This window comes from Lithobates pipiens, unplaced genomic scaffold (assembly GCF_037356315.1).
Source record: "Lithobates pipiens isolate NorthernLeopardFrog02 unplaced genomic scaffold, aLitPip1_a1.2 Scaffold_16, whole genome shotgun sequence".
In the NCBI taxonomy this organism is placed as follows: domain Eukaryota; kingdom Metazoa; phylum Chordata; class Amphibia; order Anura; family Ranidae; genus Lithobates; species Lithobates pipiens.
Genome location: NW_027507748.1, coordinates 604,516,122 through 604,530,666, shown reverse-complemented (window position 1 = coordinate 604,530,666; position 14,545 = coordinate 604,516,122). Strand labels below are relative to the sequence as shown.

General features: G+C 39.9%; 1 protein-coding gene across 2 annotated transcripts in view; it reads left to right on the top strand.

The window, feature by feature from the left end:
- LATS2 (large tumor suppressor kinase 2) overlaps positions 1-4,363 on the top strand; it is an 85,872-nt gene extending 81,509 nt beyond the window's left edge. For both annotated transcript variants that reach the window (XM_077484008.1, XM_077484009.1), the window contains 2 exons: positions 730-836; positions 3,027-4,363. In XM_077484008.1, coding sequence (XP_077340134.1) covers positions 730-836; positions 3,027-3,518 — 599 coding nt within the window. In that variant the 3' untranslated portion in view covers positions 3,519-4,363. The remainder of the gene's footprint in view (positions 1-729; positions 837-3,026) is intronic.
- The last annotated feature ends 10,182 nt before the right edge of the window (positions 4,364-14,545 follow it).

The following is a 14,545-nucleotide window of genomic DNA, read 5'->3' as shown; positions in this document are numbered from 1 at the left end:
GGTGGGAGTGACTAGCTAAGACTTTCAGCTGTGCGCTGAGTGGCTGAGCCAGCAGCCGGTCCAGGCATCTGGACAGATGCTGACATTATTATCGGGATCCCTGCAGAGCCTAGACTGGCTCTGTGATGTCAGCCGATAGTAGACTTTAGTCTGCTGAATCTGTGTCACAGGAATAAGTGCACTCCTGTGACCCAAAGGAGAAGTAGGGCCAAAAGAGCTTTGGCCATAGTTCTCCTTTAAACTCAGTTATCCTAAAACAAAGCTCAAGTCCAAATGGAACCTTGCGATTCTGTACATTATATAAGTGGTTGGATATCACAATAAACACACACAAGCATGCATCATATATCAAGTATATACTCCACTAGTGCATCTATCCTGAATAAGCACACCAATGTCTCAAGAGACAGATAAAATTCATGGCATCAGATATGGGATTGGCCAAAAATAGAAATGATGTTCTGAGGCATTTTCACAATACTTAGAATTCCTAAAATATGCCTGTTTGGTAGGTCCCTACCCTAACTGTGGTCCTGTTATACCAAAATCCATTTAGTATTCTTGCTACATATTTCCTCACCATGCTACTGTACTCACGGATCGTGTTGCAGGAAATATTAAAGTGAAGGTAGGTTTATTACTACACTACACTTTAGGATCTGTTCACTGAGATGGATGAACTGATTTTTGTCTTTTCTTGTTGTGCTAAGTTCTATTCATGTTTTGCAGGATACACTCAGCTCTGTGATTGGTGGAGTGTGGGGGTCATTCTCTTTGAGATGTTAGTTGGACAGCCTCCTTTCCTAGCATCCAACCCAACAGAAACACAGCTAAAGGTAAGTTCTTCAGGTGACATTTGTTTTTGTTTTTGTTTAGAACCCTTTCTGGTCCCTAGTTATATATGACCTGCCAGTTGTTCCTCAGCAGTCAGCTATATCATTCAGTAAAGCAGCACAAGGGAGAATGAGTGTGCAGACTGCAGTAACCTATAGGGATGAGCCCAATTTCAATTCCGAGTCAGATCAATGAAAGTAGCATTGCCAGCCTGGAGAGAGGGGTGTGTTATGCCACGTACACACGACCGGACTTTCTGGCAGACTAGGTCCGACAGTCTTCCCGACGGACTTTCAGCAGAGTTCTGATGGACCTTCCAAACGAAGGGACTTGCCCACACACGATCCGTTAGTTTTGAACGTGATGACGTAAAACAGGACTAAAAAAGGAAGTTCAATAGCCAGTAGCCAATAACTTCCCTTGCGTCGTATGTGGTCCGTCGGACCAGCATACAGACAAACTGTTTTCCCGATAGGAATTGAGTCCGTCGGACAGATTTGAAACATGTTCTATTTCTAGGTCCGTCGGATTTTGTTTATGAAAAACTATTGGATTAGCCCACACACGATCGGATTGTCCGATGGACTGATTCCGTCTGACCTAGTCTGCCGGAAAGTCCGATCGTGTGTACGCGGCATTAGATGTACTAGCAGATTTAGATACGCTATACAAATTGAAACCAAACTCCATGACTGTTTTTATCCGTGTATGTTAGAGTTGTGATTCGTAATTTTTAATGTGAAGATCTCAATAAACTTAAGACGTTTTGTCTGGTATATGGCCTGGAGTGCGGTCAGCTGCTTTTTCTATTCCCTGAATAACCAATTCACACCTAAGAATTTTCATACTCTGGGGGAAAAAAAGCAATTGAGCTACTGCTTATTAACCACTTAATGCCATACAACGTACCAGTATGTCGCCTGGCTTTGAGTAATTCTACTGGGATGATGCCTGCAGCTGCAGACATCATGCTGGTATTGTTTTTTTTTTTTTTTTTAGAGCCAGCAGAGCTCTTTCTTGTAAAAGCAATCCTAGCGGCTAAATAGCCCACCGCCGCCACTTTCCCGGGCTCTCCTTTCCCACTGGGGAACCCGGGATTGTAGGCAGCGGTTCTGCCGGCTGACCAGTTTCGCTGGTTGATAAAGAAATCATAAGTGGTTTGTAGAAAGCATCAGATCATACTGATCTTGGTATGATCCTAAGCTTTTAAGGGCAGAGGAGACCCCAGATGTCTCAGTAAAGGGGACCTGTCGCTGCCTATTGCTGTCATAAGGGATGCTTACATTCCTTACTGGAACCATAAAAATGATTAAAAAAAATGAAAGGTACACTATAGAAAAAAAAAAACCGTCCCTGTGCATGCGTGCAAAAGCGAACGCGTGCATTGGTCCCACATCGGTATGTAAACAGGTATTGCACCACACATGTGAGGTATTACCGTGAACATCAGATCAAGAGCAGTAATTCTTGCACCAGACCTCCTTTTGTAAATATAAAGCGCTAAATTAAGTGTTGCCTGTGGCTAATAATAATTTATGTAGTTTGCCGCCACTCCATGGGCATGCTCAATTTTAAAGAGTGACATGTTTGGTAGTTACTAGGCATAACATCATTGTTTATATTTTACTAAACAATTGGGTTTTATGTGTTTTTGTACATTAATAAATTTTTCAAGGGTTTTCCCCCAAAAAATAGCGTTTGAAAAAACACTGTATAACTATCCTGTGACATAAAAAATTGGAAAATCCTCCATTTTATTCTCTAGGGCCTCTGCTTATAAAATATATATAATTTTTGGGGGTTCTAAGTAATTTTCTAGCAAAAAAATACAGATTTTTACATGTAGGAGAGAGGTGTCAGAATAAGACATGTGTATTGCCGAAAAAAAAATTGTTTTTGTTTCATTTGTTTTTGTTTTTTTAGGTCATTCGTTATGATCAAAATCTGGAAATTAGAAAATTTGAAAATAAGAAAGAAAATCCCCAAATTTTAAATAATAACTAACTATTAAATTATAGGCATTGGAATTATCTGAAATAACGAATGCCGCATCTAAACAAATTGGAATTTCCAAATATTCAGAAAAATTTGTTAACACATTTCAACAAATATCCGAATGAACTAATTTGTTGACATTCGCTAAATAATCCTTTATTTTTTTATTATTATTATAATTTTGTATTGTTTTGTAGGTAATAAACTGGGAGAACACGCTTCACATTCCCCACCAGGTTATCCTGAGCCCAGAAGCAACAGATCTAATTACCAAGCTTTGTTGTGCAGCAGAGAACAGACTGGGGAGGAATGGAGCTGATGAAATAAAGGCTCACCCCTTTTTTAGTACCATGGACTTCTCTACTGAAATTCGGCGGCAGCCAGCACCTTATGTCCCAAAAATCAGTCACCCGATGGACACTTCAAACTTTGATCCGGTGGATGAGGAAAGCCCCTGGAATGACAGTGGGGACAGCACAATGGCCTTGGACACATTCATGTCTCCCAACAACAAACACCCAGAACATGCCTTTTATGAGTTCACTTTCCGCAGGTTCTTTGATGACAATGGTTACCCATTCCGCTACCCTAAGCCATCTCGTGCAGAAGCACAGCCCTCTGAAGAACTGCGGGAAGAAAGTAGGACAAAATCTGGTGAAACAGAAAGCTGCCAACCAGTCTACGTGTGAACTAAACCGACACATTTTAGAAAATTTTCATAGTATTATTTGCCAACAAGATCTTTCCATCAAAGATGTGGTAACTTTGCACATTTCTGGAAAATAAATGCGACTATGTGTCCTTATAAAATGCACAGGATTCTGAAGGAAGTTGCCACCATCTTGCCATTAAATGACGGCACAGAGAAAAACATATGTATCTGAACAACTGGTGAACTTTGGATGTTCTTGGTACTTTTTTTGTACCTCACCATTTTGACCTTCACATATAACCGTCTCACAAGGCCATTTCTTGACGTGAGCTGGATATGTTTCGAAGGTCTCCGCAAATAACCAAAGATGATAAAGCCAGATGAAGGCTACAGTTTGTTTACTTTGTTGTCTGTATGCAAGCAACAAGATGTTACTCGGGGTAGTTGGACAACTCAGTTGGCCTGAACTGGCAGCAGAATATCATTTGGTGGGCACACTACCCCTTTACCTTTCATGTCTGCAGAGGAGGAACATTCTGTGTTGGAGAACTTAAACCATATTCTTAAACCTCCATCCTTTCCGCTTGCTGCATTCTGGCTTTTAAAATTAGAAAAGGGTCCGCTCACTTCAATGTATTATTCCTATTTATATTACCATCTATCCCATACTGTGACACACAATAGCCAGTATGGCAGTGGACTGCAATGCAGATAAAGTGAAATCTTCTGGGATCCATAATTATCAGAAATGCTATTTTGTGGTCACTGAAGGAGCCTATACTATAGTTCCACACAAAATGCCATATATTTGTATTGTGCCTGAAAAACATCAGTTACTGACGACCTCAACAATATATATATATATATATATATATATATATATATATATATATATATATATATATATATATATATATATATATATATATATATATATATATATACATTTTTTTTAGAAAGAGCACTTATATATTTTCTAATACGTACGTTTATATATGTCTTTGCAGAATTTTAACATGACATAACATGCTGCTGTTTTTTTTTTTTCTATTGTTTTCATATGAGGTATTTTATTTGATTTCTAAATTGGAAAGACCATAAGGCATGCCAAGATGGGGGGAGAGCAGTGTTTGGCAGAGGATGTTTATGGAAAGTGATTGCAGAAACTTTTAGTTTTTTCTTTTAAAGATTCACTTGCCTGTTTCTGCCATATTGTCTTAGAGGACTTACAGGTAGGGTCAGTCTAAATTCAACAATTTGAGCCTAAAGTGTATGAAAACCCTAATCATGAACTTTATTGTATTTGCACCCCCTTTCACATAAAAAGCATTGAATAATTATCTCTTAATATGTGCAAAAAAAAAAAAAAACTGCTAATCCTGCTAATATTCCAGGAGCTCATACCTTCCAGCAGTGTATGCCAGTGCAGTACTGAAATCTCAATCTGTGTTATTAGCCCTGCACAGTTCACCTTTGTAAATTACAGAACCACCTGCCTCTTATGTTAAAGAGGTGGAAGGTGCTCCAAAACAGAAGTGAAGCGGCCTATGGTGACAGTGCTACCCTTCCATAGATATAGAACGGTGAGTGAGGGCTGTTATGCTAGGACAGGAAGTGTTACTGGCAGGCTCAACAGGGAAAAAGCCTGAGAAAAGAAAATGCTGGCACCACATATAAGGAGTGTGAGTTTCAATATAGGACATTTGTGTGCTTGGGTTTAGATACACTTTATGCCAGCTCACGTTTGAATCAGTGATATTTGGCTGGATTTTGCTAATTGCTATATCAGAGTCATCGTTACATAGTTACATTTCCTAGCTGCAGACCTTTAGGCTCAGTTCACACTGCTGCCACTTGGGATGTGACATGTGAAATCCCATTTTAGTCAATGAGAGCTGTCTTAGGCTGGATTCACACCTATGCAGTTTTAGTGCTTTTTGCATTTTGAAGATTTGCACTACAGTCCATTTAACATGGTTTCCTATGGAACACATTCTGTAGGTCAAATATGCAAAATGCACTAAAACGGCATAGGTGTGAATCCAGCCTGAGGCCTAATTGACACCTATGCATTTTTTAGTGCTTTTTGCATTTTTCAGATTTGCACCACAGTGCATTTAACATGGTTTCCTATGGAACATGTTCTGTAGTGAAAATCTGCAAAATGCAAAAAGCATGAAAAATGCATAGGTGTGAATCAGGCCTTAATTAGCACCACTGAAGTCGCTCCAACTTTAGAAAAGGTTCCTGTACTACTTCAAGGCGACTCTTATCAGACTTGTGCCCATAGACTTTAATGGAAGTCAGATCCTCATCTTAATTGATTTAAGTGAATTAAGTGATTTGGATTACACATTACAGGAAAATTACCCAGGCATTCCCTGGAGTTGCTTCAAAGTCACGCCAAAGTCACCTGGCAAAGTTGCACTGTAAGTCGCATGATTTTCAAAAAAAGATCAATCCCTTTAGATGCCACTTGCATCCCTAACCCAATATGCAGGTTTTTGGTTTGTTGGCAAGCTGGAACACGTGCTGGTCTCTTATATCTAATTGAAAGAGATCTATCCAGTAGATTTCCCAGCACCCAACCCAAATGCTCTTGCATTCTGTAACCATATCTACCACATATATGTCCACTTTAGGCTGGGTTCACACTATATGCAGAGCGGCTCGCAGCAGGATGTCCGGTGCGTCCCTGTTTACCATTTCAGGGGCAAATCGGGTCCAAATTTTTGCCTGAATTTTGACCTGAAACAGAGCCAAAGACACATAGGACCCTTCTGCAATGTGGACCGCGGCTGCCCCAGAGATGTGTGAAAGAGTACCATTGAGAGCCGGTTCACCTCATCTTGTCATGCGGAATTAGGTTTGGTGGAAAACCTGCAACCAATTTGCTTAAGTGTAAACTCAGCCTTATACTATGTCAACTGCTCCCAGAGGGTAAAAAAAAGAGCCCCTTTTTCCCTAAAGAGGAAGTATTTCTAAAAGTTGGGTGATCTGAAGAGAAAAAAAATAGTTTGTAAATTGTAAGATAAAAAAATATTCTATATATAGATATATATATATATTTACTAAATCTGATTGCACCTAAATAAAAGAACCCCCCACACAATGAATGAAAGGCCTATAACCCCACAACATGTTACATCACATGTGCAATATTATTCCAATGATTATTTTGCTTTTATAAAGAAAAATAATTCCAAGGGTGTTGTGCCATTTATTTCTGCCTTCTCTCCACTCCTTGGCTGCTGCGTCTTTGCCTGAAATGTTGTAGTAGGACGTGTGAGGAATTGTCTGCACGCTGTGTGGTCTGTGAGGTGTTCCTGCACGCATGCATGTCCACAGGCTGGTCCTGTGAGACCCTCTGTAAGCGGGAGAAAGAAAGCTGAAGTAGTCATTAGTGTAATAGTGGTGTGATTGCTTAACAAGAGACCGTCGCAAGGTTAGAGGAAGATGGCAGCTCTGTGGGGGCTTTACTAGAGAATGTTGATGTAAAGACTTGTATGATATTTTCTGTCAGTCATTGTCTGTAATACTCTGTATATATCTACAAAGCTTTTTTTCCTGTCACATACTCACAAACTGGGAAGCCATTTTGTGAGCTGAGCCATAAAATTAAATGGCTTCTGGAACTTTGACCAGATATCTGGTGCATTTTAATAGCTGAATGAGTTTGGCCTTCCATTAATGTTGTTTTTGGCGTCTGCGCCATAAGTCTTCTTGCTTCCTAGAAGTTATTTGCATAGCTGATATCTGCTTGTTTATCACGCTTTGTCCATTTTTTTCATATTCCTAATAAAAAGATTGTCGGATATTGCACACTATTTACCACAACGTGGCTGTTCTATTAAAGCCCAACTCCAGTCCAGCTCTGGTTTTGGACAGGGAAGGGATCGATTCTTATTTACTGTCTGTGTCCCTATTTAAGAGATGTTCCCTCATTTCCTATCACAGCAGGAAGAGATGGTAAATCTCTTCAGTGGAGACTATTTAAAAAAAGATTTTTCAGTAAATGGGTAAGAGGTAAAACCTTTGTAAGGTTATTATTACAGTCTATGACAACCACTCTCTTCATCTTTTAGGCCTCATTCGCATTGGAAGATGAGGGTTGGACACCACCAAATTCAGCATAGATTTGTGTGATGAGCTGCAGCAAAGAAGCCTGTACAAATCAATGACAGGCACCACATATAAAGTGGTTAGGACAGATAAGTGGCCCTGGCCCCTGTGCTTAATCGCATGTAGCCTGTCAGTGTGTGGTTACATGTGAACACCCATGGCACCTGCCATTAATTTGTGCAGGCTTTTTAAATTGCTCACACCTTAGATCTCCTAATTTTCTTCTAATTTATGCCAATTCTTGTTGCAGCGGGTAAAATAATTATTGAACACGTCACCGTATATTTCTAAAGGTACTATTGACAAGAGAATTTGACCACATGTCAGTAAGAACCCATGCAATCCATACATACAAAGAAAACCAAAACAAATAAATTCAGAAATAAGTTATGTGTAAAAAAAAAAAAAAAAAAGAAAGTGGAATGACAAAGGGAAAAGGTATTGAACACATGAAAAAAAGAGGTGCAAAAAGGCATGAAAAGCCAAGACACCAGCTGTAATCATTAATCAATCCTGCCCCTTGTCAGTGCAAAATAATATCAACTGGTTCAGTCTCAACTGATGGCCTATAAAAAGGTGTCTCAGTACCAAGGTGTCACAGAAGAAACATCTTATGATGGGTAAAAGCAAAGATCTCTCAAGACCTTTGCAACCTTATTGTTGCAAAACATACTGGTGGCATTGGTTGCAGAAGGATTTCTAAACTTCTGAATGTTCTAGTGAGCACTGAAATGTACATTATATATAACCATAAACCAGCCATGACCAGGTGCTCCTCGCCAAATTTATGACAGAGAAGTGAAAAGAATTATTAGAAGAGTTGTCCAAGAGCCAAAGACCACATGTGGAGAGCTTCAGAAAGACCCGGAATTAGGAGTTAATATTGTTTCAAAGAAAAGTAATGCACTCAACTGCCATGGCCCGTATGCACACTCACCATGCAAGACTCCATTGCTGAAAAAAAAGCATGTTGAAGCTTGTTTAAAGTTTGTCGCACAACATTTAGACAAGCCTGTGAAATACTTGGAGAATATACTCTGGTCAGATGAGACCAAAATTGAACTCTTTGGATGCCATCATAAACACCATGTTTGGAGGTCAAATGGCATTGCAAATCACCAGTGAAGTTTGCAGGTGGGAACATCATAGTGTGGGGCTGTTTTTCAGCATTCCGTACTGGTAAACTTGATATCATTGAAGGAAGGGTGAATGGAAAAGACATTCTTGATAAAAATCTGCTGCCATCTACCAGGATGATGACAATGAAGCGAGGGTGGACATTTCAGCAAAACAATGATCCCAAACACAAAGCCAAGGAAACTTTTGCTTTCAAAGAAAGAAAATAAAGCTGCTAGAATGGCCCAGCCAATCACGTGACTTGAGTCCAAAAGAAAATATATGGAAAGTATTAAAGATCAGAGCTCATAGAAGAGGGCCATGGAATCTTCTAGATTTGTGTGGAAGAATGGGCCAAAATCACATCTGAGCAATACATGCGACTAGTTTCTCCACACAGGAGGCATCTTGAAGCTGTCATTCCCATCAAAAGATTTTGTACAAAGTTTTAAAATTTCAGTTAGCATGTTCAATTCTTTTTCCCTGTCGCATTCCATGTTATTACACATAACTTAATTCCTGAACTTATTTGTTTTGGTTTCTTTGTATGTATGGATTGCATGGGTTGTTACTGACATGTGGTATACGTTTCATGTCAATAGCACCTTTTATAAATATATTTACCTAGAAAAATTGGTGACGTGTTTAAAACTTATTTTACCCAGTGTAATAGGCTTACCCTGCTGTTACAGAGAGATATGAAGGGAGTAGGGATTTCCCCAACCCAGCCATGTTTAGCAGTCTTTACTCTTCTCAAGTCTAATCAAAACTGGAAAAAAAGGCTGACTGGAGGTGGGCTTTAATCATGTGTCTCAGTATTTGCTGTAAACAAAGGAGTCCTAACCAAATCAATTATTAAATCATTTATTCCATAATGTATAGTGTTATTAAACCTTTAAAAAAAATGTCCCCAAAGCCTAGAATGGCACAGAGGAGTACAAAATGTAGGGGGTTTGTACACACACGCATGCAGTAAATAATATACTGGGGAGTGTTTCCTTGGTTAATTAGAATGCAATCATAAAGAAAAAAACTTTGTTAGTTTAATACTACTTTAGCCTGTAATAAAAGATAAAAACACTTAACAAATTAGCAAGTTTATTACAGCCAGTCTTTTATTTTTCAGACAAAACATGGAATCTAAATGGATGACATCAGTTGTCTAAAAAAGAGATAGCATGCCTTACTATGCTTAGAAGTAAGAAAAGTGACCATGGAGAGATCTGTTGTATTTAAGGAAAATATTCTAGAGTGGAATAAAAAATGTAAATCTCCTCTTGGCGAATTCTCCATTAGTTCTACCAGAACAAAAATTGTTCACTACAATATTTGGAAGACAGGTATGCTTTAATTCCATTACATAATAAATCTAGTCTCAACAAAAGCACTTAATATGGACCCCCCCTTTAGTCGCTGATCCAGCAAAATATGGATGACTGGTTGGCACAACCGCTTGTCAAAACCTTCCATTCTACTCTGAACTCACAAATTCTCTGACCATCTGAGAGCTTCCCAGACCCCTGCAGCCTGCTCATTGGCTGCTAAATGTGATGGAGTGATGGAATACCTCCTTGGCCAATGGCTCAGGAGGTGGCCTCACTGCCCACTAGGAAGATGTGGGAGAGATCAGGCCATAGTGCAACCTTACAATCTCTGGTTGGAGTTAGTTTATTAGAACACCCTAGGTTTTGCGGCTCCTAGGTCCAAACTGAAGAGAGAGGGATTCTGCTGTCCAGCATGCTGTTTACAAACAAGCACTGCAGCTACACGTTAAGGTCTCTTTCAGACAGGTGGCAGTGCTCACCACCCTCTGAAAATAAATCCATGGTGGTAGAGCGGTGGCTGACAATCATTCAGAAAGGCACTACTGCCTGTTCTGTGTTTGTTTTGTTTTTGTTTTATATAAAAAAAAAAAAAATTGCTGAATTTTACATTGCGGGACTGTGGTTGCATTTCGGTCACATTGATTTCAATGGATGAGTTTCACAGATGGTGCCGTCCATCGATATCTGCACCCCAAGTTAAAATTGCTGAGGCCGCGGGCCAAAGCATCACAGCCATAGCATGTGTACAGCACTGTCAGGCTGTAATGTTAGCATTCAGGTATGCAGCGGGGGCTGGTAAAATTGTGACTTGGCCACCTATTTTTTACTGCTTCATGGCCACTCACTAGTCGGGTCTCTTTCCCAACGTGCTGTCCTGGCACTCGTGGACAGAGACAGGACTAATCAATGTGAAATAATATTACTGACCCGAATACAGCAAACCTAAATCCTGATTGGTTCCTAGGAGTTGCTACTTTTCATACATCTATGATCTTTGCATCACTTTTGTTGTATAAGCCCAAATGTTTCTAAAAAATAAAATAAAAATCTTACTGAAAACAACCAGACATAAACACAAGAAACAGATTGTTTTAGCCAAATACAGTTATTTCTTTAGAAAATTTTGATCATGAAGATAATATTTTCAAAAGTTAGTGGAAAAATTTTAATTCTTTGTTTTCAGCCGAGTATTACATTGTTACTGTCCAATTATCTCTCCTGTAAATATCTAAAATGTATTTAAAGACACCAATATAACAGCCCACAGCCACCCCGCTACTATATAATGAACATGTGCAGCAATATCATGAAATGTCTGTTTTTATTCCATTATTATTTCATATACGTTACTTTAGTATTTTGCCATATAATACCCTCTTTGATATTTAAGCAACACATATATTTGTGTATTTGTTTACAACTGGATGAGAGTTGTGCTTTGGCATATGTTGAGCTTGTGCTGTGACTTTGTACGATTCAGTATTACTGCTTTTTAATAATGCCAAACTCTGATTTGTCATTTACACCTATCTGATGACCTGTATTGTGGTAGTTTCTTTCTCAGGAACTCAATTTATCTGTTATTTATTGATATATCAACGCCTTTAAAAGCTTTTACTGGCACAGATTATTATGAAATAATAAAAATGTAACAAAACAACGGTGTAGTCTTTTGTACCTCCAATTAGATTTTAAAGAAAAATGCAATTAAGATTTTTTTTTTTTTTTACCGCACCACCTGCTGGTGAAATCTGATATTGTGAACTGACCCAAAGATAATCGCAAGTGAATGGAAGGTGGAGGCGCTGAATTTAAATGGAGATTATTAGCATAGTCAAAATGTCTTTTTGATAAAGTAAACTCTTTGTGGTCTCTCAACATTTCATCTAGCGCTTCTGTTTTTTTCCTGTACTTAAGAAAATAATAGGAATTAGTGTTTAGGTCTGGTCTACCAAATAATATAAGCAGCAACAAGTCACTCATCCCACTGTTGTTCATTAGGGTGTTTGTGAGAACCCCTCTATTCTTATAAAAATTACCTTCTGAAAAAAAAAGGCTCCCTCTCCTGCTGATCTAGTGATTTCAGTATTCTAAGTCACTGACCAGAGAATAGGGCAAGTAGACTCAGAACCTCTGATTTATTTTTCATACATTACGGGACACAGAGTCAGGCTAATATTCATTACCTTCTGGGTTATACTTCATCATTAGGTGAATGGACACTGGTAGACCAAAGGTCTTCGGACAGTAGGTGATCCCCTATATAACCCCTCCCATACAGGAAGCACTTCAGTGTTTTTACCAGTGTCTGCAAGGTGGATGGCACGATTTGTTTAAGCTCTCTGAGCTCCAGGTCTCTAGTCTCACAAACGGTTCCATAAATTAATCAAGGGACTGACCGATCGGATCCTTTTGACACAGGCTTTTATGCTTAGATAAATGTTACCCAAGCCTCACAAAGAAGACTCAAGATCCTGTGAGGTTTTGCCTGTAACGTGGCCTCCGGGCGCTGGACCCTGCGGAGTGGAAATCCTGGACACCACAGCGCTAAGGCATTTCCTGCAGGGTGATGTACAGGTCCAAGGAAGTAGACGCTAAACATAAAAGGGTACCCAGTCCTTGAAAGTCCAAGTGACAGGAACCCACCATGAAGGATGAAGATTGGGCCCTTAGCTTCTAAGTGGGAGTTCTGAGATAGCTGTGGGTGTTTGCAAAGTGTACCTTTTTTTGCTTGTGTCTGGCTGGTCTTTACCTGTATGATGGTGCGCCATTTTGCCTTGTTCACCATGGAGCACGTGCGTGCACAAGAGCGCTGCTGGGCTCAGCAGTTTGCTTGGCGGCCTTGGCGCATAATGCGCAGTAGCCTTTATCCAGGCACACAAAGATTCTCGTTGTACACGAATGCATGCGTGCGCGCACACACATAAAATATTCCGGTGCACACCCAGCTTATTTAAGCTGTGAAGGCCAAGCATGTAGTTCCAGAAGGCAGCTGTGGGAATGTCTTCCAAAAAGAGGAGTGGGACTAAAACCATAGGGAAGGGCACACCTATGTCATCAATAGTTCCTGATAAAACCTAGTGGTATCCCTAATTTTGTATCCCTTGAAAGACCAGAGGCTCTTGGGCAATCTGAGCCGCTCTGCTTATCTGGTATTGTGCCTACAGTCAATGCTGCTGCTTCACCCATTATCACTAAGGATGAACTGTCCTCAGCCCTAGCCGGGTTAGATAACAGGATTGCCAGCGGGATTGCCTCTATCCCGCAGGGTGGCAGGAGACGTGACAGATCCCCCTTCCCGGAGTCTCCTAGTCTGGAGAAGAAGACAAGAAGATATCCAGACGATGTCTGCCTCTCGGTCGCAGAGGCTTTTGATCCTGACTGACCAAAATGGTTCGTTCTGCCTTTAAGTTTCCTCTTGCAGAGGTGACTGAGCCACCCTGGTCCTCTTTGGGATCTCTGAGACCTTTTGCTGCAATTGGCTGTTGCTGCAATTGGTATTTGCCAGTCCGTAAAGGATCAAGTCAAATGGATGATCTGCCTGAAAGTAAGATGGATATTCCTTGGACGCTGTGTTTTGCTGTCTGATGCTTTAAAGGATGCAATATAGCAGGTTTCTCATCTGGCTCTCTTGTCTGTACATATGCGCAGACTTTTATGGCTTAAGAACTGGTCAGCCAAGCTTCCTTGTAAAAAGTTATTGGCAGGTTTCAGGGGGAACGTTTATTCGGTGTTCACTTGGACAAATATATCCAAAAGATTTCAGGAGGGAAGAGTTCTCTACTTTTAATGAAATTGGTATTTGTTAGAGACCAAATATGATATCAAAGCATATATTGCTTAGGAGGTCTAATGTATTTAATTTGCCCCCCTGGACCTTGTAATATAGGTGTTTTTGGTGTCTGGTTTAGTATTTTCCCATACATTAGTGTAACCATATTTTATAAAGGTAACTCCATCACAGTAAAAACTATGGAGATTGTATGAAACTGTATATCCGTATAGGTTACTACCCCTAGTCTGACAAATGTGTATCTCTGCTAGCTATCTCTGTGGACTACAAAACATCCACTCACCTGTCCTAAGATGACAACACTGTTTAATATGGCTGTCACCCCAAGACAGGAAGTGAGTTAATGGCAGGGTAAAGGCAAAAAAAAAGAATGCATGCACCATATCTAAAAAAAATAGACCCTACACCATTTTCTTACAGCAGCTAGTGCTCATTCTTTGACACGAGTGATCCCAACAAATACATGTTGCAGGATGAGTAGTAGAAATGGATTCCATAATGCAACTAGAAATTTTAACTGCAGATGGATATGACAAAACAATTTACATTTAGACCCCATTCACAATGAGGCATTTTTTAGGCGTTTTAGCCCTAAAAAAAGTGCCTGAAAACGAGTGCTTTCACACTGGAGCAGTGCGCTTGCAGGACGGGAAAAAAAGTCCTGCAAGCAGTATCTTTGGGGTGGGTTGGGAGCGGTGTATCCAGCAC